This window comes from Biomphalaria glabrata, chromosome 2 (genome assembly GCF_947242115.1).
Source record: "Biomphalaria glabrata chromosome 2, xgBioGlab47.1, whole genome shotgun sequence".
Classification (NCBI taxonomy): domain Eukaryota; kingdom Metazoa; phylum Mollusca; class Gastropoda; family Planorbidae; genus Biomphalaria; species Biomphalaria glabrata.
The window spans coordinates 57,118,810-57,143,659 of record NC_074712.1 but is presented as its reverse complement, the minus strand read 5'-3'; the positions used below and the strand labels follow the sequence as shown (position 1 = coordinate 57,143,659).

The following is a 24,850-nucleotide window of genomic DNA, read 5'->3' as shown; positions in this document are numbered from 1 at the left end:
CCTAGGGCCTCACTATTCACTTCGCCTAGGGCCTCCTTATTCACTTCACCTAGGGCCTCACTATTCACTTCGCCTAGGGCCTCCCTATTCACTTCACCTAGGGCCTAACTATTCACTTCACCTAGGACCTCACTATTCACTTCGCCTAGTGCCTCACTATTCACTTCACCTAGGGTCTCACTATTCACTTCGCCTAGGGTCTCCTTATTCACTTATCTAGGGCTTCCCTATTCACTTCACCTAGAGCCTCCTTATTCACTTCGCCTAGGGCCTCCTTATTCACTTCATCTAGGGCCTCCTTATTCACTTCACCTAGGGCCTCACTATTCACTTCACCTAGGGCCTCCTTATTCACTTCGCCTAGGGCCTCCTTATTCACTTCATCTAGGGCCTCCTTATTCACTTCACCTAGGACTTCCCTATTTACTTCGCCTAGGGCCTCCAATTACCTAACGCCGGACCTGCCTAGGCTAAGGATAGAAAATTAATCCAATATTTTGGTCTAGTCTCTATATTACAATAAAACAAATTCAGCTATAGCCAATTCAAACTACAAAATAACGCCTACATTCGAGAATGTGATGTATAAAATACATTTCTAAACAACAAGCTGGAATGAAGGAAAACAAAAAATCTTCGTTGCTTGGGTTTCGCAAGGGCAAGTAAATCAGGGCCGGTTTAAATGACGTAATGCTTTCCGCCTGACCAGCACATCCTGCGTGATTTTTTTTCGGTCAGCGACCAAGTTTCTAGCTACAAAGAACTGAAGGAAAGTCTTTAGTAGAATTGAGTTAGATTAAAAATGATGTTATTATCTGGCTAATTTATGAATGTCCGACTACCGTATACATCCTGGAAACCGCGCCCTATGTCGATAGAATGTTATAGCTTCAGTGGATAAGCGAATAATGTGACTTGCTGTGCTCAAAATATTTCTCCCTCACAAAATACGCCACTTGTTCACCCACATCATGATGTCATGTTACCTAAAGTACATCTGTACGTGCCGTTATATGAACCTCACCAGAATCTAGCTTTTATGTAGTTCAACCGAAAGTAGCGTTACATGAAGCATCCCAGGATCTAGCGTTACATGAGACATCCCAGGATCTAGCGTTACATATTTCACACCAGATTGTCACATAAACCCCATCAAGATATCATGTTAGACCAATGGGGAGTTTGGAAAAGAAAAACAATACAGAATCTCGAATCTTATTTGTAAAGCTTGGAATCATTTTGAGCGCCCTGGGCCCTAGATTGAAATATTGATCTGTCAAATGGAAACTTTGGAAGTTTTCCTGATATTTTTGTTTTATCAATACAATTGTACGAAACTTTATGCTCGACATGCAATACATTGTTGTCTGTCTACTTATGTCATAAATAATCTTAGATTCTTAATTATCTTAATGAAATTTCATTTAACTCAAAATAGGTTAAAACAAATTTAAATAAATTTAAATTGAAAGATTTGAAACGTACACAACGTGATAACAGAATTTGGTCTGCGATACCATTTAGTCACGTGATCTTATTGATAAAACAACGAAAAAAACTGTCACGTGACGACCATCATGAATTAAACATGAGATCGTAAATTATATAGAAGAGATAGAGCACCACGTGGCTAAATGTTGTTTGTTTACGATTGGTGAATGAGGCCCATTCAACAAACTTAATATTTGAGTTACACTTGGGCTTCTACAAAATACAAGAGATGAGAACAAGAGAACTAGAGTACATCCGTGTGATGACATTAAAACAATGGTTGCTCCCTGGCCAATTAGGTTCTATCAGAGACCACTTAGAAGTAAGATTAAACTTACTGAATCGTCTTGTGAAAAAAAAAAGTAAATGAACTCAGTATGAGATTGACAAACAAGAACTAATCAGGATAGATGGCAAATAGAAGAGACAAGAGAATACAATGTATTCATATTAAAACAATACAATAATGTTAGGAAACAATGTTGTATAGAAAGTCATACCAAGCTACAGTGCGCCTGCTAGATGCAAAGTCATACCAAGCTACAGTGCGCCTGCTAGATGCAAAGTTATACCAAGCTACAGTGCGCCAGCTAGATGCAAAGTCATACCAAGCTACAGTGCGCCTGCTAGATGCAAAGTTATACCAAGCTACAGTGCGCCTGCTAGATGCAAAGTCATACCAAGCTACATTGCGCCAGCTAGATGCAAAGTCATACCAAGCTACATTGCGCCAGCTAGATCTTTTCTCATCAATGCTGCTTAAACAAATACTAACAAAAGGAAGTCCATGTAAATGTAAGTGTCTACGACATTTATATAATCACTGACACATATATATATATTTCTCGATACAAAGAAGCGGCAGTGATCTGTTCCTTATCTTATTTAATCTTATCTTATATAATACAGACGTTACTTCAGAAAAGAAGAAGATTACATCCTACAGTTCAGTGTTTTATGTATAATTGCTACTTTTCTTCTAAGTCCTCTACCCTGAAGGCTTCCTAGATTATGTGATTTTACTAAAGGTGTTACTCTAGTCAAATGTGAATATTCGTTTGTTATGAATCTCACTGTTTTGTGTCTGTTCCAGTTTCTTAATGTTTTCTTGAGTTGAGGGGTCCCAAACGGAGGATGCATATTCTATTATTGGCCTAACCAAGGTTAAATAACATTTTAGTTTTTTTAATTCTTATTTGATTTATAGAAATTTATTTTAATAAACCCTAATGATTTGTTTGATTTTAAGTTTATAGAAACAACTGGTACCTGAATGCAACAGTTTAAAATCACTTAGAAGAACATTATTTAGATTTTGCTTTTTCCTTGACGAAAACAAAAAAATCCCTTCCATGTTTTTAGACTGACCACAAAAACCACGTGCTCTTGTAACGTGAATCCTCACTTCACGCTCTCACCAACTACACACGTGACAACAATATCTTCTGCTACAACGGTTTAGCCACAGATTTAAAAATGTGACCTTATTATTGTGCAGACGTTCTGAAAGAAGTCACGCGCTCTGAAGTTTAAACGCGTTCGATTGAAAAATGTTTATGTCGCGTACGTGTTGGAAGTGAGTAGAGCCAGATGGGTTGTTTTTCTATGCTAATGGATTCTCGCTGAATAGAATGGATTCTTTTATACTGAATATCTAAATAAAGGCTGAGATAAGAAGAGAAAAAAAACATGGATTTTTTTTCCTTAGGGCTTCGTCTCGTTCGTGTAAATATTTCAAACAAAAAAAAATCCTCATATTTCTTTGGGTAGAATGTTTCATAGTTGAAAAGTAGAGCGGCTTGTGTATTAACTTGCCATTTCAGATGGCTTCTGACCGAGAGAAGTTGAGTTTTTTAGATTGTGTGCATTTCTTCAGCTACTTATATTACAAGTATTCAACGATATCGCTATTAAAAGTATACTGTCCATTAACAGAAAGCTTATTTAAATGCGCAATCTATTCAGAGAGTATCAAAAGCAATCCATCAGGACCACCTTAACAGAAAGCCTTAGATATTCAAAATGCTCCTTCTAATGGTCTCAAAGGACTAGCTCTACTTCGTAACAAAACAATACAAATTCGCTCAAAATGATTGATATTGCAGCATAACTTTTGATAAACATGAAAAAGAAAAAAAAATTGAGTCTGTTCTCTCTGACCTTGAACTTTGGAATCTGAATAATATCTTACACTTCCAATGTGATAGCCGAACTGACAACATTTCTGTCGTATTTTAATATAACAAAAACCATGTGTTAACATCTAAAGCTTTATTACAGTGAATGACTAAAATAACTCTACACACATAGTAAAGATCAAGACACGGAATATTACCAGTAAACAATCTAACGTGAATCCACAAATGTAAACAAACACTAGGGGCAACAATCGAAATAAACAAATTCACGACAATTCCTTATAGACATTTATTGAGACCTTGGATATAAGATGTCCTGTTTTAAATCTGCCATATCAAAGTAGAATTGTAAAGACACTTAAAGAATCTCGATCGTGCCAGAGGATAAATGTTGGTCCATGGATTTAAACAAAGAATAAATACTGGGCTGAATAAAGCCACAATTAAAGGACAAAATGAGTAAGATTCACATTAAAACACATAGGAACTATTGTGACCAAAAATGGGCATAACTACAAAACAGCATAATCTCTACTCTAGAATCCACAAAGGTCAACATCCTTTAAGATACTTGCTACCATTAGTCTGTGTACTAAACCTTCTCGCGTGCGATAGTCAGATCTGCTTAAGTGACATTAGACTGACAAATGTGTTGGATGACTATTTTAACAGGTGGACTCTGTCATAGATGAGTGCTCACAGGTCATCAATCTCAGGACTTGTATTATCGATCACAAAAAGAAACTGGAAGCTGCGGCCTTTAAACGGATGCAGGTAAGAAATGCACTATGTCACTTGCATGTTTTCACTTGACTGTAAACTTCAGGGACAAACTATTTTTTTTAGCACTGCATTTCGTTCTACGGGATACCTAATCGAGAGGCCAATTACACTTGAACTTGGCTTGACTTGGCTATTGCCTTAATAATTAAACGTTTGTTCAAATTATCAATATACTTATAATATATATATATATATATATATATATATATATATATATATATATTATAAATATATCTAGATCTGGGCTCTATTTAGTCTTATTTAGACTGACAAGTGTTAAATGAGGATATATCAAAACTGCGCGCTATAAAAGTAGTTTTTTTTTTTAAACTTGCAATTAAAACGAGGTTCGTATAAAAATTCCATTTTAAAAACATTTCAATCAGTATTCCATTCAATGAGTTAGTTAATAAATGGAAAATATATTTTATAATGATCCGTTCACACTTTTTCCATTGTGACCTTAGATGCAATTTTTTTTTGTACCAATGCGCGAATCTATTAATGAACTTTGAGTTATTAATGAAGAAGTCTATGACCTTTTTAAAAAATACACCTCCCCTGAAGTTTTTCATTTAAAAGTGGTGTATTTTTTTAAAAAATCTGCTAGCATATGTAATTTAAAAAATTAAATGGTTCAGTTTCGGAAAAGAAAAAAGTAGTTGTTGCATCAGAACTTTGAAATGGTCTAAAATATCATGATGTCCGATTTTCAATATCTTTTCTAGTTTACGAGTTCTAAACGGGACGGACGGACGTACGGACGGATGGACAGATATTCCACACAAAACTAATAGCTTTTTTTTCCCCTTTCGGGGGCCGCTAAAAAGAAATGTGTTACAAGCGTAAAAGCTTAGAACATTTAGAAATTTGATGCGAAAAAGGGGCATAAAAGAAAAAAAAATATATGCGTTTTAAAATGCATAACATTAAAATAGTTCCGTCACAGACATCTATTATAAATAGGTCTAAGAGTTCAATATCCTGTACATCGGCTGCACAAAACGCTAGCTATTTATAGATTTGCATTCATTTAAAGCGTAAAACGAAACATTTTGATTTCCAGATTTCAGTTCTAGCAAGATGTAACACATCCTGTCCAAATACTTGAAATGTTGCCATTTTTTTTAACGTCAATATACTATTTATTCACTAATTAAATAATTAAATTAAATTAAATATAGAGCTTTTAAAACTATTAATACGAAATAATATTTGATTAGGGTGTCTAAAAATCTCAAAACCACTTTTAGGTAACGCAGATTTCTCCCCGAGTTGCATCATGTTACGTGAATGTTTGTGTAATTACTTATTGGTCGAAATGGCTATGAAATAAAAACAATATCCTAGGAAAGTGTCACTCAGAAGACAATTACAGAATGCTATTAACTGAGAGATATTTCAGAGGGATATAACAAAAGGGGTTGTTACATAGGAATATTTCAGAAGGCTATAGCAAAAGGGGTTGTTACATAGGAATATTTCAGAAGGCTATAACAAAAGGGGTTGTTACATAGGAATATTTCAGAGGGATATAACAAAAGGGGTTGTTACATAGGAATATTTCAGAAGGCTATAACAAAAGGGGTTGTTACATAGGAATATTTCAGAAGGCTATAGCAAAAGGGGTTGTTACAGAGGAATATTTCAGAAGGCTATAACAAAAAGGGTTGTTACAGAGGAATATTTCAGAAGGCTATAACAAAAGAGTTTGTTACAGAGGAATATTTCAGAGGGATATAACAAAAGGGGTTGTTACATAGGAATATTTCAGAGGGATATAACAAAAGGGGTTGTTACAGAGGAATATTTCAGAAGGCTATAACAAAAGGGGTTGTTAGAGAGGAATATTTCAGAGGGATATAACAAAAGGGGTTGTTACAGAGGAATATTTCAGAAGGCTATAACAAAAGGGGTTGTTAGAGAGGGATATTTCAGAGGGCTATAACAAGAGGGGTTATTACAGAGGGCTATAACAGAACAATGTATGACGTTTTGACGCAGTCGTTTTAGCGCAACATATTTAGAGCGATGGTCGTTTTTCGCGCTGCCTTTTTGGCGCGGTACGGTTGAAGTGAAATGTTTTAGTCACATTATATATTTTTATGTTATTATTTTATTTTTATAAAAAGATTGATAACTATCTCTATATATTTATGTTTCGTGTAAAGATGAATCGTAATTTTATATCCATTAGATTTGAAAGTTTTATTTAATGTGCAAGTTTTGTTCTATTACTAACATTTTAACGGTGTGTGCGGACTTTAATATTGTCCAGAAAAAAAATGAAACAATCATAGATAAAAAAAAAACTATGCCTTTTTTTAGTGCACACGAAAATAATTTAATTAATTTATAATACCTCCAACTAAAAAAAAAAAAAGAGAAAACTGATAACTGTCATCCTGTGCATGTTGCACATCTCACCTATAATTTATGGGGATGTGGGAAGCATGCCAATATTTTGGTCTCAGGTAGAAATCCGACCTTTCAAAAATGTGTGTGTTTTACGTTCTGGATGCTCCATCAGGATTATTGCATCCTATGCTGAATCTCCAAAAGGATGGCGGGAGGTTACAGCCGGCAAGGTTCGAACCCGGGACCATGGAGGCGACATGTTTCAAGCACATACCACACGAGCTGGCAGCTCACCATTTTGTAATATTAACGATCGTGAAATAGTCAGAATTATTACAATAATTAACAATTATTAAAATTATTACTATAATTAACAATTATTATATTATCTTAATTATTGGGGGGGGGGGGAGTGGGCTAATGCATTCTATAAATAGTATAGCATAGAGAACAACAAAACAAAGCAATGCTTAGTAAAGAAAGTTTTTGTGCTTTATTAATTATCGTCAGAACATCACGCCCCGAAACGGCTGCGCCAAAACTTCTCGTACCCATTATGGAAGGCTATTACAGATGGGTGCTGCAGATGCCTACTGCCGAAGGCTGTAACGGGTTATTACAGAGGGCTGTTACAGAGGGCTATAACAGAGGGCTGTTACATTGGGCTGTTACAGAGGGTTATTACAGAGGGCTGTTACAGAGAAATGTTATTGACGGCTTTTACATAAGCCTATGACACATTTTCTTTTCTGTTTTGTATCCGTGACAGACTGACAGCTTTGTGGAGCACGTGCATGCTGGATGTCTGAGTGCCCTGGAGACGTACTGCTTCTTGATCACCTTCAACGCTTATCTCAGAGATCAGGTCAGTGTCTGATGTAGTACATAGGCGCTGAATACTTGGTCTTTATATCTGATGTATTGAATAGTGCCATAGGCCTAATTGATGAATGGTATTTTATTAAAAACAGGCCAAAACAAAATTTACGCTAGGAACAAGCAAAATGTTGTTTTTTTTTTAAATCCTTTCCTAAGGGAAAGAACTCTGCACTTACAATTATACATCTCAATAACGTAGAAGCTATTTTCTTTTTTCTATATCAAACAAAATAATAAATGACCAATAATTAATTGACTAATTGGATTGTTAAAACTTGATTTATGTTTTGTTAGGTACACTTAGCCTAATCTGTGAATAATCATACTGAATAGTTAGTTTCCCTTGTTGGTATCAAACAAAATAATTAATTACCAGTAATTGATAGACTAATTGGTTACTTTTTAAAATTGCCTCATTCCTTGTCTATGCCAATGAATAATTGTGCAAAGTTTTAACTTCATCCGTGAATAGGTGTGGGAGAAATAACGTGTACACATTTTTTTTACCAGACAGCCAGATAAACAGACAGACAGACAGACAGACAGTGAGTTGATATAAGATTTAAAATATATATATGGTTCCTTAGTGGAAGTATCCAACAGATCACCGAACAACTCCACAATGGTGTCCACAAACAAAAAAAAAAAAAACTCAACGTAGACTTATATTATTATAGGCTATATTTAAATATAACGGCACGGCACGGCCTAGAATGCTTGAATTTCACAACGAGCCGGTAACAGATTAAAAATTGTGGCATTTTGTGTTGCAAATGCCATGAATCTGGTACTAGTAGTAGAAAAGCATGCCATAACTAGGAAAGAAAGAAAATATCTCAAGTCAATGTTGAAAGTAACTCAAGTCAATGTTGAAAGTAACTCAAGTCAATGTTGAAAGTATCTCATGTCAATGTTGAAAGTATCTCAAGTCAATGTTGAAAGTATCTCAAGTCAATGTTGAAAGTATCTCAAGTCAATGTTGAAAGTATGTCATGTCAATGTTGAAAGTATCTCATGTCAATGTTGAAAGTATCTCATGTCAATGTTGAAAGTATCTCAAGTCAATGTTGAAAGTATCTCATGTCAATGTTGAAAGTATCTCATATCAAGGTAGGAACTATCTCACTCTACCTCACGTCAGTCCTTGTAACTGCATTTACTGTCTAGGATTCACTTGTATGTTTCTGTAAAGTAATGAAGTGTCGAGGACTGAACTCTGAAGTGCTTTAAATAATTAACATTGTTATGACTTTTAGAATTCTTTGATCTGGGTGCTTACTCTTACTCTCGAGTCAGGACAGAATTAGTCGTTGCTCAACAAGAGATACAAAATAATGCAATTATATTACTTCGTTATTGATGCCCGTTTAAATAGGTCATATAGTCTAACTCGTTTCTCAAAAGTTCAGCGCTTCTCCATCTTGAATCTCTAGCAATCTATTCTTCAATCTCTAGATCTAGCAATCTAGTCTAGTATCTACCACAAAGAAATCTACGTTGTGTTTTAAGACATCGGCCTTGTGTCTCAGGACAATCTATCTAGTATATCCTGTGTCTGATATCTCTGAAAGTAATATTGTATGTGTTACATATAGACTTTCTAGTGTATCTTATGCCTACCAGTAAACTGACATTATCATGTGTTAAAATTAACTAAACACAAACTAGAACATTCCCTGGTTTTTAGTTATGATATTTTATTCTCAAGATTTAATTAGAAGAGTTTGACAATTAATTTCAATTGGTAAATTTAAATTCTATAAATATTCCTGGCTGAAAAAAAAAAGCAGTTAGATTCAACAATCATAAATACATTCGTGGCATTAATTTTTTTATTCAGTAAAGAAAACACAAAAGAAACTAGAGGGAGAAAAAAAAAAGTCCTCAGAGGAAAATAAGTGTTTGTAGAAAATTTAATTAATTCGTGCCAGTGCGTTGGAAAATGAAATAAACCTTTGTTTTATTTTGTTTCTGTTTCTTGATGAAATTTTATTGTTCCTTTGACCCATTTACACCTCAGCCTACACAATGTTTTGTTCATAGACATAAATAAATATAGACTGGAAAAAGGAAGTAACTTCATGTAACTTGAAAACATGTATATCTATTGTATTCGGATTTCCGAATTCTGAAACATTGAAATATTGCATGATCTTCAGTCTTAGAGATTAAACAAAACTCCTAGACATAAATAAAGTACACAGAAATGCAAGTCACAAATTTTGGTTTCATAAAACTCTATTATCGGCCAGTCTATATTTATTTATGTCTATGGTTTTGTTATATAGATCTACATATCTCTCTGGCTATCTATATTTAATATAAATTTATATACTTTCACCCTCCTCTTGATTTAGATATATCTTGTTTAGTGTAACTCTTTTTTTTTTTCATGATCAATATTGAAAAAACTAAACGGAACCAACATTAAGAAAAACTTAAACTTACTTTGACTAAGACTAAGACTGCTTTATTTATCCATATGGAAATTTGTTGTGATAACAAGGACCCTTTACTCATATAAAGACAACACAACAGAAACATTCACATAAATAGAACAGGCACAACATGAAGAGTATGAATTACGCCACAAACAATTTACTAGGCCTGAGTCTGATAATACGTGACTGGATTATACTGGATAGAGCATTTTAAGACTTGATATAGATCTATAGGCCTATAGATCTAATGTCAATGCTACATATTTTTGCCGACCCTAAGCTAAAGCTTTATATGTTAAATTGCCTATAGGTAAATCGGATTATCCGGTACAGCAACAAGATTAACAAAAGGTGTCCAACATCTGTTCTGTCATCTGATTGTGATTATACGGATTGCAAATAATCTCATGTAATATCTAGATCTATCTCACTGTTTGATTCTAGATGCCAAACAACCTTAGTTGGAGCTACAATAAATGGCTGCATCGAAACCCAGAGGTTATCCGCCTGTGCAGTCAACTGGACTTCTCAGAGTTATCCTCTCCTCCCTCGCTGTTGTCAAGTCAACACAGGGTACTGGTAAGGCACACAGTTTATTTATAATTATTATCATTTGATTTCTTTATCAAAAGTGTCAACAAGTTAGTGAGTTTTTAACAGTTTTAGGTACAGTTTTATTGTGAGAATGGTTAAGAAAATGGTAGGCCTAATCCTTTAAAACTATAATATAGTATAAATGAACTATTTTGCATACTTATGAAAGTTTTGTACAATAACAATATCATTATTATTCCTATTATTATTATTATAATAATATTAATAATAATAAAACTTTTTATTTTTATAAAAAAACCCAATCAGGTGTATGATGACTATATTGGACTGGATGTACTTAGCTCACAGATGGATATTAAAGTATCCAACTTTCGACGCCTGATGGGGCTTCCTATTTATGGCATGGCACAGCCCACAAGAAAGGTTATCTCTCTTAAAAATTATCAGTAGTAATAATTTGTTTATTATATCCTAATTTACACAACAAATTTTGTTTATTTTGGTGCATTAAAGTATTTATCTATGACTAAAGAGGCCAGAACAAATCTTGTGTGGCATGGTCCAACAGACTAAGGGATAGGTGAATGTGAAATAGCCCAATATTGATACAATATCTATGATCACAAGGTAGACAATTCAACAGACTCTTTTCAACTTTTCTCTTCTTTTGGTGTGCTCCTCACTATCTGCATTCAGACGTGTCAGGGTATCCTGTGCTTTTTTTTTCTCCCAACTGTTGGTGTCAATCTTGACCTGCTAAATTAGTGTATTTAAAGAGTGGACAACCTGCAACTGTTCTGGTCTTTGTTAGATCACCCTGTGATATGTGCTGTGGAAGTTGGCCTTGTGCCATTCTGTGTACATGCCCTAGCAAACCAAAGCATCTACTGATGAAAATCATAGATTTTGAAACGTATTATGCCACATGAAGAATATAGTGAGATTTTACACTCCATTTGACTAAAAAGAGGGATTATACTGTACAGTTTCATTTGTAAAAAATGTATTAAAAGAACTATTGGTTATTATAATTTTAAGCTTTGAGCTGTTTTTAATTGACTAATTTTTTAACTTCAGGGTTTGTCCAAAGTTGTCAACCATCTACTGCACCATAAACAAGGATATAGCAATGTCATAGTGGTTAATCTCAGGTCTGACTATGTCCTGGAAGTGGATGAAACATCTTATTCTGTCAGAGACATGTCCAACTTAGCTGAGCCAATTCACTCTCAGTGTTCTTCTGGTAAAGATTTGGAGGTAAGCATATTCTTATCCCCTGGTGTGAGTTTAAATTTAAACCTTTTACTACCAGTTCTGCTAATGATTTGAAAGCAAAGGGAAATAACCTAGCACAAATTTTACAGGATATAAACATCTTGTAGTCTATAATTTTGTGTTGTTTCTAGCAAATATCCAGCAAGTTTAATAGGATTCTAGTTATAGGGCTTATCACTTACAGATTTTAATTAAAAAAAATTATAATTGAACTTCTGTGAAGAGGCTAATTGTAAGGTCTAAAATCTGTAATCTTGATTTTTTTTTTGTATAATCAAAAAAATAACAACGTTTAACATTAAAACTTTTTAGAGATGTTTACTCTTTTCAATAGGTAGTTATCATTTAATATGAACATACATACCCACACATGCGACAGAAATTCAAGTCTGCATTTAAACAAAAACTATTCCAGATTTGTTAGAACTTTCCATCTTTACACTAAAATAATTTGTACTCTAAACCTACAGAAATTCTCTAAATCTTTAATTACTCTAGGAAATGGAACAAAAACTGAAAAAAGAATTGAGGTCTAAGAAAGTTTGGAAGGTAAGACAAATTTAAAAATTAAAAAATTAATATTCTTATACTAATTTTGTTTTGTTAATATGTAGTTTTAATAGTGGCACAGTAAACAAAGACATTTTCATTTTTTATTTACTATACTGTAAGTATAAAAAAGTCTTTCATGGTTAAGATAATAAATAGTAACTAAAAAAAAGACATTTTCTTAGAGGATTATATTTGTACTTATTTCTGATATGCAAGGCTTACAAAGAGATCACTTCACCCGCAGTGGACATAGAAGTGACAAGTGTGTTCACACCTGAGGAGCTCTATGAGCAGCAGAGACTGTCCACTCTTGATATGCACTATAGAAGACTCCCTCTACAGTATGACCATTGTTTAAATGAGCAGGTAAGTTATAATCCTGCCAGATGTCCTTCAGTATTTCTTCCCGAAATATATAAACTTTATTATCTTTAAATGCATAAGAAAGATTCCTACAAGATAGGTTTTTATTGAAGATACACATTATGACCCTATCTGGATAACAGACTTAATGGTTAGTCAACATATTGGCCTTCATTGTAAATGATTGTAAAATGTTTTACATGTTTGGACTGTTTCTTCAGAGTTGAAGATATTCTACTTTCCAGTCCATATCTCCTGCAGGATGACGGGTGATGGCAGTGGGCAGTTTTAAACCCGGGATTATTGAGATGACCAAACAACAGTCCAGAAACAGGCTTTTAAAACGAAAATCAAGTTGATAGTTAAAATTATGTTAATATTTTCCTCTTCCTGTTACCAAGCTTGAGAAAAAAGACCACATAGGACATAGCTCTAGAGAGTGAAACTATTGAGAAAATAGGTTCTTAAAAATATAACACTAATAAGGAGTGCAGTATGCTGTCATCCAGTGCAGGCTGCTGTTGGTCAGTTTAAGTTCACTTTTCAATATCCAAGCATGTCCTTCAGCAGTAGACATACTTCAGGGATAAATTTAAATTATTGGTGTACAAAAAACTTTATATTTTGCTAATTTAATTATTGGCAAATGCTTTATACCACAGTATCTTTAACTCTATTTGCTAATTGGTGCCTCTTTTTTTTTTAATCAATTTTCACACACATGGACACATAATCCTCAAGACTGTAGACTTTTTACCTTGATACATTTATCATTATATATGTGAATAAACATTTTTTAAGGCCTATCATAGACTAGCTGACACTAATGGTTCTTTAAATTTACAATATCTGGCGCTCCCAACATTTTTTTTTCTATTGAAATCTCTCCCTTTTTTTTTAAATATAGTAATATGCTACATATTTTTTCTGTGTAATTTTTGGTTTCTTAGTATTATATCTACATATTGCCTTTTAAAACATTGATTTTAACACTTTAGTATAGTATTATAGAGACATGGTGGTTGAGAGGTAAAGTGCTTAGCTACAAAAATGAGTGGTCTTGTGTTTGAATCTTGTTGATGACTGGGATTTTGAATGGTAGGATTTTCTAGGATGATTCTGAGTTCATCCAACTCTGATAGGTACTTCACACTAGTTCGAAAGTAATGGTGGTTATTTATTGTGGTGGCCACATGATACCCTTGTTAACCATTGGTCTTAGAAACAGAGACTTTTACATCATCTGCACTATAGAATGGAAAGGAATACTTAACTTACTCACTTGTTAATTTTAGTATTGGCCCATATAGTAAGTAAAACAAGTTAGAATTTCAAATTTTGTAGCAATTTAACCTCCAAGAGGGAGAATAAGTTATCTGTAAATTTTTCAGTAAATTGGCGAGCTAGAGAAATAGAGAGAGAGTTATTACCATAGATTCATAAATCAGTTCAATAGCCAGGATAAAAATAATATTTCAATACTGAATGTGAATGTTATTAAATAAAGAATGTAGATGCTTACCATATTTGTAACCTCAATGAAATATTTCAGGAATTTGATGAAATCCAGGACTTAATTTTGAGCTTTATGAAAGAATCAGGATCATGGGTAGACAACTCTCATGCATTTGTTTTTCACTGCAGAACTGGCAAGTCAAGAACTTCATTAACCATGGCAGTTGCTGGACTTTTGTTTTATCATATGACAGTAAGACAAGACAAATATAATTAATAATTTATGTTTAAGAAATGACAATTAAAAGAATTATACATATTTTACCTATTAAAGAAGTTCCCATGCAGACTTTAAAATTTGACACTCACTAGTAAAGTTTGTACATCTTTTATTTTTAAAGCTGATTTGTATTAGTCAAAGAGTTTCAGTTTTAATACTCTAGGAGTTTCAGTACTCTTAAGAGTTTCAGTACTCTGGGAGTTTTTGTACTCTAGGAATATCAGTACTCTAGGAGTTTCAGTACTCTAGGAGTTTCAGTACTCTTAAGAGTTTCAGTACTCTAGGAGTTTTTGTACTCTAGGAATTTCAGTACTCTTAAGAGTTTCAGTACTCTAGGAGTTTTAGTACTCTAGGAGTTATTGCACTTACTTGCTTGTTTCATAATACTGACAGTTAAAGCCTTTTTCTTTCCTAGAAACTTGATAATCCCCATTATATACTACAGACATTCCTTTAAAAATCAGATAATTATGTCCTATGTATATTCATGTTGATCTTGTAGTGCTTGGTAATTAGATCATGTTGATCTTGTAGTGCTTGGTAATTAGATCATGTTGATCTTGTAGTGCTTGGTAATTAGATCATGTTGATCTTGTAGTGCTTGGTAATTAGATCATGTTGATCTTGTAGTGCTTGGTAATTAGATCATGTTGATCTTGTAGTGCTTGGTAATTAGATTCAGGCAAACTATTTCATGCTCTGATGGCACTAGCATGACTAGGAAAGAAAGAGCATTTGTATGAATTTGTCCTAACATGTTGAATAAGAAATCTTTTTTTCTTTGTGTCTCTCTAACTAATTTATTAGGTTGCATCTTCATATTTGTAAGATATGGTTCTGTTGTTTATGTATTGTTGCTACTTTAATTTGTAGTTTTCTTCCAGAGGTGTCTTTAAGTTTAGTGACTTTACTAATGTTATAACTTAAGTTTAATGTGAATATTCTCATGGCTCTATTTTCCATCTGCTTTAGTTTTTTTGAGTTGATGGGTTTTAAACATAGGACACATATTCTAATATTTGTCTAACAAAGGTTAAATATAATTTTATTTTTATTTTCTTCACCTTCATTGTATCAAAATCAATAGAAGAATTGATTCTGAGATTGTTTATAGTTAAAGATAATATATTATAAAGACTCGTATATCTAGATGTATGTGTTTTTATCTATTACCAAATTGGAGAATAAAAAAAGTATATATTTTTTTGTCTATGTTCAAACATTGTGAAGTCTACATATTTATTACTTTCTAAATCTGTTTAGGGTTTTCCTTATGGTGCTAACCCTGATGAGCAAGAGAGAGTTAGTTGCCCTAATGCCAGATACACCAAAGGAGAATATTTAGTAAGTAAGCTAAAATTAAAGAACACATTATTTTAAATCCATTTATGTATTGCGAAACAAGATTTAAGATTCTAACATATTTTTGCATTATTTAAAAATAAATATACAAATAAAAAAATATATGTTCATATTTTACAAAACCAATATTTATTCCTAACGGTAATCCGGTAGTCAATTTTTTTTTTTTGGCAATTATAATTATCAACAAAAAAACAAAACAACAAAAATATTGTGAAATACATTTTGAAAAAATTACAGACTTGTTTTAAATTTTTACTTCTTTATATCACATTTAAGGCCAGTATTCTGTGGTCCAATCTCTTTTAAAGATATACCAAAAATGTGGGGAATCTGGTAGAATGTTATTGTGCTGCCTTACGGTTTTCAGCAAACACAACATAGCTCGAGTTAAATCTCTTCTAAGTTGGGCTTTTAACTCGTGCCTCCTTAGATGGATAGCCAAGTCAATAATGCCCCTCACCCCCATATCAAATGATTGCAATTAGTTACTTTCTTTCTCAAACAGGTTGTAGAAAAACTTATCTGGATGCTGCCTGATGGTCATCAGGTAAAACGAGAGGTGGACTTAGTTCTTGATCGACTCTTTGAGACAATGTCTCCCATGCACTTTCATCTACGAGAAGTTATATTTGTAGTTTTTAATAAGGTAAAGTAAAAAATTTTGGACAAACCTTGTTTTGTTTTGACTTAAATTGACCCTGCTTAATGTTTCCGTATCAAAAGAAACTTTCTTTGTAGATCTTGAATTGTTACATTCGTTATTATATTTTTATTTGTTTCCTTAAAAATAAGAATATCTCACATTTTCTAATAGCTATTCTTCTAAATAGCAGCTTCTATTTGTAACTTTCTAGACACCTCTTAGCAGACCCCTGTTTTTTGTTCTACATGCTTTGGATGTCCCTTTAGATTTGAAGATAATTACATTTTAGCCCAAACACCTTCCCCAGGATGCTGGGGATTGGGGTGGGTGACAGCAGTGTTGAAATCATTGAACCATTGTCCAGAGTGCATGCCATATGATTAGACAACCATTAGACCAGGTGACCTAGGAAAAGCATTACTTTTTAGCGGCCCCCATAAGGGGAAAAAGCCGCTATTAGGTTTGTGCAAAATGTCCGTCTGTCCGTCTGTCACACTCAGATCTCGAAAACTAGAAGAGATATGAAAAATATTATTTCATCATTAAATCCGGCTTGAAAAGTTTAGGTGCAACGGCTACTTTTGGTTTTCTAAAAGCAAACCGTTTAATTTATAAAATTAATTATGCAAGCGATTTTTTCATAAAAATACACCAATTCTAAAACAATTACGTAAATGTAAGGGAGGCAATGTTACAATATGCTAACAAAGATGGACAATTTTTGTGTATTTTCAGTATCACTAAGTCAAATATATTTTTAAAATGTACAGAAAATGTTTACAACAAATACAAATAATAGTTAAAGACGTTTTTTCTGGTCAACTAGCTGCTAAAATTAAAAGAAAACATTTCTGTTTGTTTATAAAGGCTAATAATGCACTTTGTATGTAAATATCACGCACATTTTTTTAAATGGACTTTTTATGCAGCGATTTTCGTGCTGTAGCGTAACGTCGCAACATGATCAGGTGCTAAACCAATTCCTTAAACTTTTTTTAAAAATCAGATTTTATTTATTTTTTGTTTAGTGCCCCCATCCGAATAAAAGAAGCTTATTTTTGTGCGTTTTGTCTGTTGGTCGGTCTGTCCGTCACGATTAGATTTAAAAAACTAGAACTCTAAAAGCTATTGAAAATCTGATTTACCCTTTAATGTTCCTCCCATAACATCTCAATAGTTTTAAGTATCTAAAATTGATTGTTCCGGATTTTTTTGTGCAAAACTAATCAACGCCAACAAATGTTTGTTTGCTCTTCTAACTTATATTACATTCAATTTCCATGCTTAAACGTTGCAAAAACACATTATCAATAATATGTTGTTCCGTTTTTTATGTAAATAGCATATTAATGCTAAATCATAATCTCTATACTGACTTATATTTCATTAAGTGTAAAAATGTTCCGGATATTGTTTTATAAAACATGAATTATGCCTAATGATTGTTTGAAGGATGGCTGCTTGGTCGTGAGGTTTGCGCGCTGGACTGTCGTACGGATTTATCGATGGTCGAGGGTTCAAATCCTGCCCGCTCCCATCCCCCGTCGTCCTGCGGGAGGTTTGGACTAGGAAGTAAACTATCTTCAACTCTGAAGGAACATCCGAAACATGTCAAACATTTTACAAACAAACATTTTGAAATCGCATAAGGCTTTTAAAAAAAGTAATTTACTAGAATTGATTACTGAAAATTACTTTTTAGACATTTAATTTTCTTGTAAAACATAACATAGAATTTTTGTAATCGATAAAGAAAGTTCCGGATTTTGTTTCTTACAAATCGTCGTCAGAAATTTCCGAATTTATTTAAAAATCTACTAACGCGAAATAATTGTTTGAACTCCCTCTTCTAATTAATAAACAAATAATCTTCTCATTTACGAAATAATGTTTTTACGGATTTTTATGAAAAATATTTTAACTCACTACTCTCTTACAGTACATTTAACTTTCTACCTAAAACATTAAAAAATCTAATTATCGTTAATATTATGTTCCGATTTTTAAGGAAAACAGAATCCAAACACCAAAGTAAGGTATGAAAATCTCTCCACGTGGCTGTAGTACATCTAATTTTTATACGAGACCATCCAAAAAATTTAATTAACGGTATTACATTTATCTGAAATTCTCTTTTTCTTTTACTATTTATACAAACATCCGGAACAATCTATTATATAAACTTTTCAATTGTGTTCATACCTAAAAATTATTGCGATGTTTTGAAACGTAAAATAAAGGTTAATCAATTTTTAATAACTTTTAGTTGTTTTTTTTTATATCAAGATAACGGACAGACCGACTGACAGACAAATCGCAAAAACAATGTGGCTTTGATCCTTTTTAAATAATATCTATTAGAACTCAGTGCACCAATGTCTATGAACCCTCGTTAAATATCTCGTGTAAATAAAGACATTTTTTTTTATGGTACCGGTACTAGCCTATTGTGAGGAAATGGAATTTTTTTTCTTTGACGTCATATGAATGGACTCTTTAAATGTAATGTTAAAAGAACGCACTCGGTGCACCAATGTCTATTAACCCTCGAAAAAATCGCTTGTATTAATGAAAACATATTTTAGTCTAACTAAGCCGTGTGACGTAGTGTTTTTTTTTCCTTTGACGTCACATGAAATGAATTCTTTAAATGAAATGCTAAAAGAATGCACTCGGTGCACCAATGTCTATGAACACTCGAGAAATGGCTCGTGTTGATAAAGGTGATTTTTAGTCTAGCTAGGCCTTGTGACGTAGTGTTTTTTTTCCTTTGACGTCATATGGAATGAATTCTTTAAATGAAATGCTAAAAGAATGCACTCGGTGCACCAATGTCTATGAACACTCGATAAAAGGCTCGTAATGATGAAGGCGATTTTTATTCTAGCTAGGCCGTGTGACGTAGTGTTTTTTTTCCTTTGACGTCATATGGAATGAATTCTTTAAATGAAATGCTAAAAGAACGCACTCGGTGCACCAAAGTCTATGAACACTCGATAAAAGGCTCTTATAGATGAAGGCGATTTTTAGTCTAGCTAGGCCGTGTGACGTAGTGTTTTTTTTTCCCTCTGACGTTATATGGAATTAATTCTTCAAATGAAAAAAGAACTCGGTATAGTAATGTTTATTAAGCCTCGTTATGTGACTCGAGTTTAAAAAAGGAATGATATCTTGATTTAGATCTAATCTAGATTTTTTTAAAACTAGATCTAGATTTTTATTACAGTATATCTAGATCTGGATTTATATTCTAATTAAAATTATTTTGGAGTCTAGATCTAGAATTTCTAGATCTAGTTTAGACTAAAATAGACTAGATTAAGATGTAGAATTTCAATTTCTAAACTTAAAGTGTAAAAAAAAAGTGTAGATTTTCATTTCCAAACGTTTTGATCAATATTGTAATGTTTTAATATACTAAAACTAATCTACTATTTTTTTTATTAAATTTAAATTTAAATTTACGGCAAATGAATCTTTGAAACATTATTACTTTTGACCATCTGATGGCTGCCTGGTCGTGCCGTTTGCGCGCTGGACTGTCGTTCAGATTTATGGACGGTCCAGGGTTCAAACCCTGCCCGCTCCCATCCCCCGTCGTCCTGCGGGAGGTTTGGACTAGGAAGTAATTATCTTCAACTCTGAAGGAACATCCGAAACGTGTAAAACATTTTACATCAAAATTAAATCACCTCTTGAATATTATTTGCGAATATGCAGATCCGACAGGGATCCGACTTCGACGGGAGCCGCCTCTGAGTTTGTGTAGGCCTAACACAAACTCTCTTTGTAATCTTGTTTTGTTCTATTTTTGTTGTCACAAATGCCAAAAACTGAAAAATAATGCTTTTAAAATTCTTCAACCTCTTAATCATGCTCAAATTAGGCTCAACATTCATTCAATAGGCATTTTGAAAGCGTATCCTCTGGGTTTTTAATTAAAAAAATCAAGCATGCATAATAAATGCACATATTTATAAAAGATTTTTAAACCTTATTAAAATGTCAATTTTTGTTTAGAACAGAAGTTTAGCAGTAAGTTTGAATACAACCCAAAGAAGGTTACAAACAAAGTCCTCAGCTACTCTCATTTCTCCTACAAAATCTGTTCATGAAAATAATGGTTTCATAGGGTACATTATCAGGTCATAAGTATGAATGCCACTTAAGTTTGAGTTTGTGTGTAAAGTTTTGTTCTAGTAGGATTTATAGAACAGAATTAAAAGACTCAATGGTTTTTCAAAGTTATAAAGCTTATGGTTATATAACAATGAGTTTTACAGTGTAATTTTTTAGTCACACTTTTCCATTATTGAGAAAAAGATATGACATGTTTTTAATTGCTTTTATTTCGAGTGTAAAAGTGAAGTAAAGTTCCCCTTTCAGACTTTGTGTGCATTAAAATATATAAAGATGACTGTTTTTATTGTTGTTTTTTTTTTAACATCCAAAATAATATCTGAGCATTGTGACTATCCATAAACTTGATTTCTAAACAGGGAAAATCTACGACCGGTGCAGCTAAACGTTACATGAACAGACTTAGTTATGATTTCCTGGAGAGGTATCTCTATCTCATTTTGTACAATGCCTACCTTCATATGGAGAAGAGTGGACATTTTCAGCGTTCTTTCACTCGCTGGATGACAGAGGTAAACAGTGGCAAACAGAACATGTTTCTCTCACAGCTGATTTATCAAATTAATCAATACTATTTTTTCCTTGCTGGAATAGGTATTTGATGCTAGTTAAGGTAAACATTGTAGAATTTCTGACTTGTTTGAAGAAAGTAAAACATTGGGTCATAATGATTACCATATAAGCTCAAGGTGTTCCACATTGAATTCAACAAAAGCGTTGCTCTATCTGCAGAGTGTATTACATATAAAAGTTGTGCGTATGCAATAGTTCTATCCACTAAACCACTCTTATTTGGCTTTGAATATTAAAGAACTAATAATATAATAAAATAGATGTTTTATTTTTCCTTTTTTTTTTAAATTTCCACTTTTTGCCTCTCTTATTAAAAAGACATCATGGTATTAAATACAAATCACATGCATCACTATAGTCCACTTATTTAGTAACCTTTTCGCCAGTATTTTATCACTTTGTTTTGTTTATTAATATCTGTTTTTCTTAAGTTTTTTTCTATTTAATGTTTTTAATTTTTAAACAAATATTTATCCCACTTCTTGTTTTGTTATGCAGTCAGTTCATTACAAACATTAAATGTTTTTAACTGAAATATTTTGTAACAAACTTGAAGAGAAACACATGGACATTGTACAACAAAAGAAAAGAAACTCACAAGTCCAACTTACAGCCTTTACTCTACTAGTCCTAACCAGCACAATATATCTATAAGCATTAAAAATTGACTTTACTTAGACATAAATAAAATAAAAGTATACACAAATAGTTAATTTCAATTTTTATCACAAAATTTATAGGTCGCAGCTCCAGCTGGTGTGTATGAGCTGTTGGACAATCTTGGTTTCTTCACACTAGAGAGTTCACCCTCGGAATTTAGCAGACTTAAAAATCGAATCTTGGATCGTCAACAGAAGTTGCCTTTCTCAGGAGTTTTTGTTTAGTGCCTGACATTATAGTCAACCTGCAAACTGTATATAGACACATTGCACTATTTACTATATTACCTTTGTAAAGAATGGGAGTTCTAAACTAGCATTTCTGTTTTTAAACTTTTTAAATAACGATGAAATGTGCAATTATATTGAAAACATTTGTAACATAGAATAATAATTGTCAAAAAATCAAAACTTTTGTATATAGATAGTAAAATGAACTGAAATTACAAAGGTCTACTAGATTTTTGATCCAATTTGAATGTGACACTATAATCTTAATTTATAAACATAGTTTATGGTTCAACACAGAAATCTGCTTTTAATGTCATTAATGTTGCAATGCTGTGTAATCCTCATTACTTTTTGTTATTTATTGTGATTTTGTAAATATTGATAGATTTAAAAATTATATTAATGTATAAAACTGGTTTGTCCTCATTATACACATGCACACTCGAGTAAGGGATGGCTGTGTGGTCATGTGGTACTTGCTCTAGACTGTCATCTGCATGGTCCTGGGTTTGAACCCTGACAGTTGCCACACCTATGGGAAGCTTGGGCTATTATGAACCTCTGAACCATATAAAACAAAACAAAATAGGAATTTAATGAGAGACAATGGCACACACTAAACTTGTCTTGTCTATCTCAGTGTTTCTTAAACTGTGTTCTGCGAAACGCAAGTGTTCCGTGAAGCTGTAAAAGGTGTTGCATGAATTACTGGAATAATTAACTAGTAGGCAGCCACGTGAATTAACCTCTCTAAAAAATAAGCAAAGTGTTCCACTAAATACTCAGAATGTGTAAAGTGTTCCGTTAAAAAAAAGTTTGGGAAGCACTGGACTATCTCATTATTAAAACACAAAGATGTATTCAAATGAGGTAGATATTAATAAAGCATGAAGAAACATTGTTGTTGGCATATCAATGCTTGGATTATGTTTATAACAGATAACTCGAAATAATGTTTGATGTAAAAGGATTCTAAAGATCAGTTTAGTTACAAAGACATTGATTGAGGGCATGGTGGCTGAGTGCAAAGCACTTGGATTGTCTCAAATTTTAGGCCTGACCTGAGTCCACCCAAATTTAATGGATACCTGACATAGACTGGGGAAGTAAAGGCAGTTGGCTGTTGTGCTGCCCATATAAATGACAGTCATAGAGACATGAGCTTTTACACCATATGCCACCATAGACCATAAGATATGAAAGGAGCACCTTTATTTTACATTTTCTAGACATTTAATGTGTCACACATTTTAACTATAATAATTGTCAACAGCTCAACTTTCAATGATAGTATGGTTGACCAATAATTATGTATCTCTGTCAATGTTTATATTCGTTAACTTCAGATGTACTTCTATTTCTAATTTGTTTTGTAAATTCCTCCTGTACACAGTTTTCTCAAAAAGAAATGCCAGTAGGAAACAGTTCTACTTATGATCTTACAAAAAGGAAGATATCTATTTTTTTTAAAAAATACATTGTTTTAATTTAAAGGTCTTTTTTTTTATTTGGGGGGCGGGGGCGAAGGCACCTAAACCAGTAAGCTTTAAGATATGAGAACCTACAATTTGTATAAAAGCTACTTTCTTGTTCAACATCTATTGATAAAATAGATTAACGTCTTTGAAGTTTAGGATTATGAGATGTTTGCTGAATTTTATGAGATTTTAATGACTTGACTGTGACCTACATTGCTGGTAGTTAAATGTTTCCGATTATTGGTTCATTCATGAAATTTCATAAGAATGTTTCACATATTATATTGAAAATGATACAATGCATTAGAAATATTGTCTTTTATGGTTTAAAAAAAATATATAAATAGCTAGTGGTGTATCTGGTGTCCAGAATTAACTCTTTCTCTCCTAATTGACGATACCATCGTTGATTTGACCTCATTAAATTAAATTAATGTTTAATTTTATTAAACTTTTTTGGTGTTAGATAAAAAGAGCATGCTTTTTCCATTTAATTGTATACCAACTCAAGCATTTTCTGATAAAAAACGACAAAGCTATTGAAGCTTAATCATAACAGGGTAGTGAAATAGTAATGAACGAAATGAAGAATTCCGTCAAAACATGGGAAAATAATTACGGAGAGAAAGAGTTAAGGAAGTGTTGATAAGCTAGGTGTTTTTTTAAATGGTATATGATCATTTTTGTGCACCTTTTGGCACTGCAGAGTTACCTTCTCTTTTCTAAGCTCTTCCATTTGTTGCACACACAATTTCAATATGGAGACAACCTTAGACTTTGACTTCAAAATACTTAAAAACAAATGGGCCACTAACTTGTGGCAATAAAGGAGATATGATACAATTTAAAAAAAAAAATTACATTTCAACAGTTAAGTTCAGTTTAGCTTCCTTGACATTGTCTAGCTTATGAATATCTCCAATAATGCCAAAACATTTATTTTTTTTTAACACTGAGGTTACTCCTAGTCAATTATGAAAGAAATGTAGAAGTGAGAACACCTGTTTCCTAACCATGTTTGTTTAAATAATGAGCTACTTTGTTGTGTGATATAATGTACTATACTATATGACAGGATTGACATGTAAATTACCTAACAATACTCCTACTCCCATTTTCTAAATCAATTAAAGAAGAAAAATCTTTTAAAATATTTGAATTGTTCTTTAGTTTTGTCCTTATCATGTCTAC

At 32.8% G+C, this 24,850-nt stretch overlaps 1 protein-coding gene across 10 annotated transcripts in view; it reads left to right on the top strand.

Moving 5' to 3' along the window:
• Positions 1-24,810, top strand: part of LOC106072102 (paladin-like) — a 205,734-nt gene extending 180,924 nt beyond the window's left edge. For all 10 annotated transcript variants that reach the window (XM_056021605.1, XM_056021606.1, XM_056021602.1 and 7 more), the window contains exons 10-21: positions 4,302-4,403; positions 7,540-7,635; positions 10,535-10,669; positions 10,952-11,068; positions 11,723-11,902; positions 12,419-12,469; positions 12,689-12,838; positions 14,388-14,543; positions 15,834-15,914; positions 16,441-16,581; positions 21,078-21,230; positions 22,032-24,810. In XM_056021605.1, coding sequence (XP_055877580.1) covers positions 4,302-4,403; positions 7,540-7,635; positions 10,535-10,669; positions 10,952-11,068; positions 11,723-11,902; positions 12,419-12,469; positions 12,689-12,838; positions 14,388-14,543; positions 15,834-15,914; positions 16,441-16,581; positions 21,078-21,230; positions 22,032-22,175 — 1,506 coding nt within the window. In that variant the 3' untranslated portion in view covers positions 22,176-24,810. The remainder of the gene's footprint in view (positions 1-4,301; positions 4,404-7,539; positions 7,636-10,534; positions 10,670-10,951; positions 11,069-11,722; positions 11,903-12,418; positions 12,470-12,688; positions 12,839-14,387; positions 14,544-15,833; positions 15,915-16,440; positions 16,582-21,077; positions 21,231-22,031) is intronic.
• Positions 24,811-24,850: the final 40 nt, after the last annotated feature.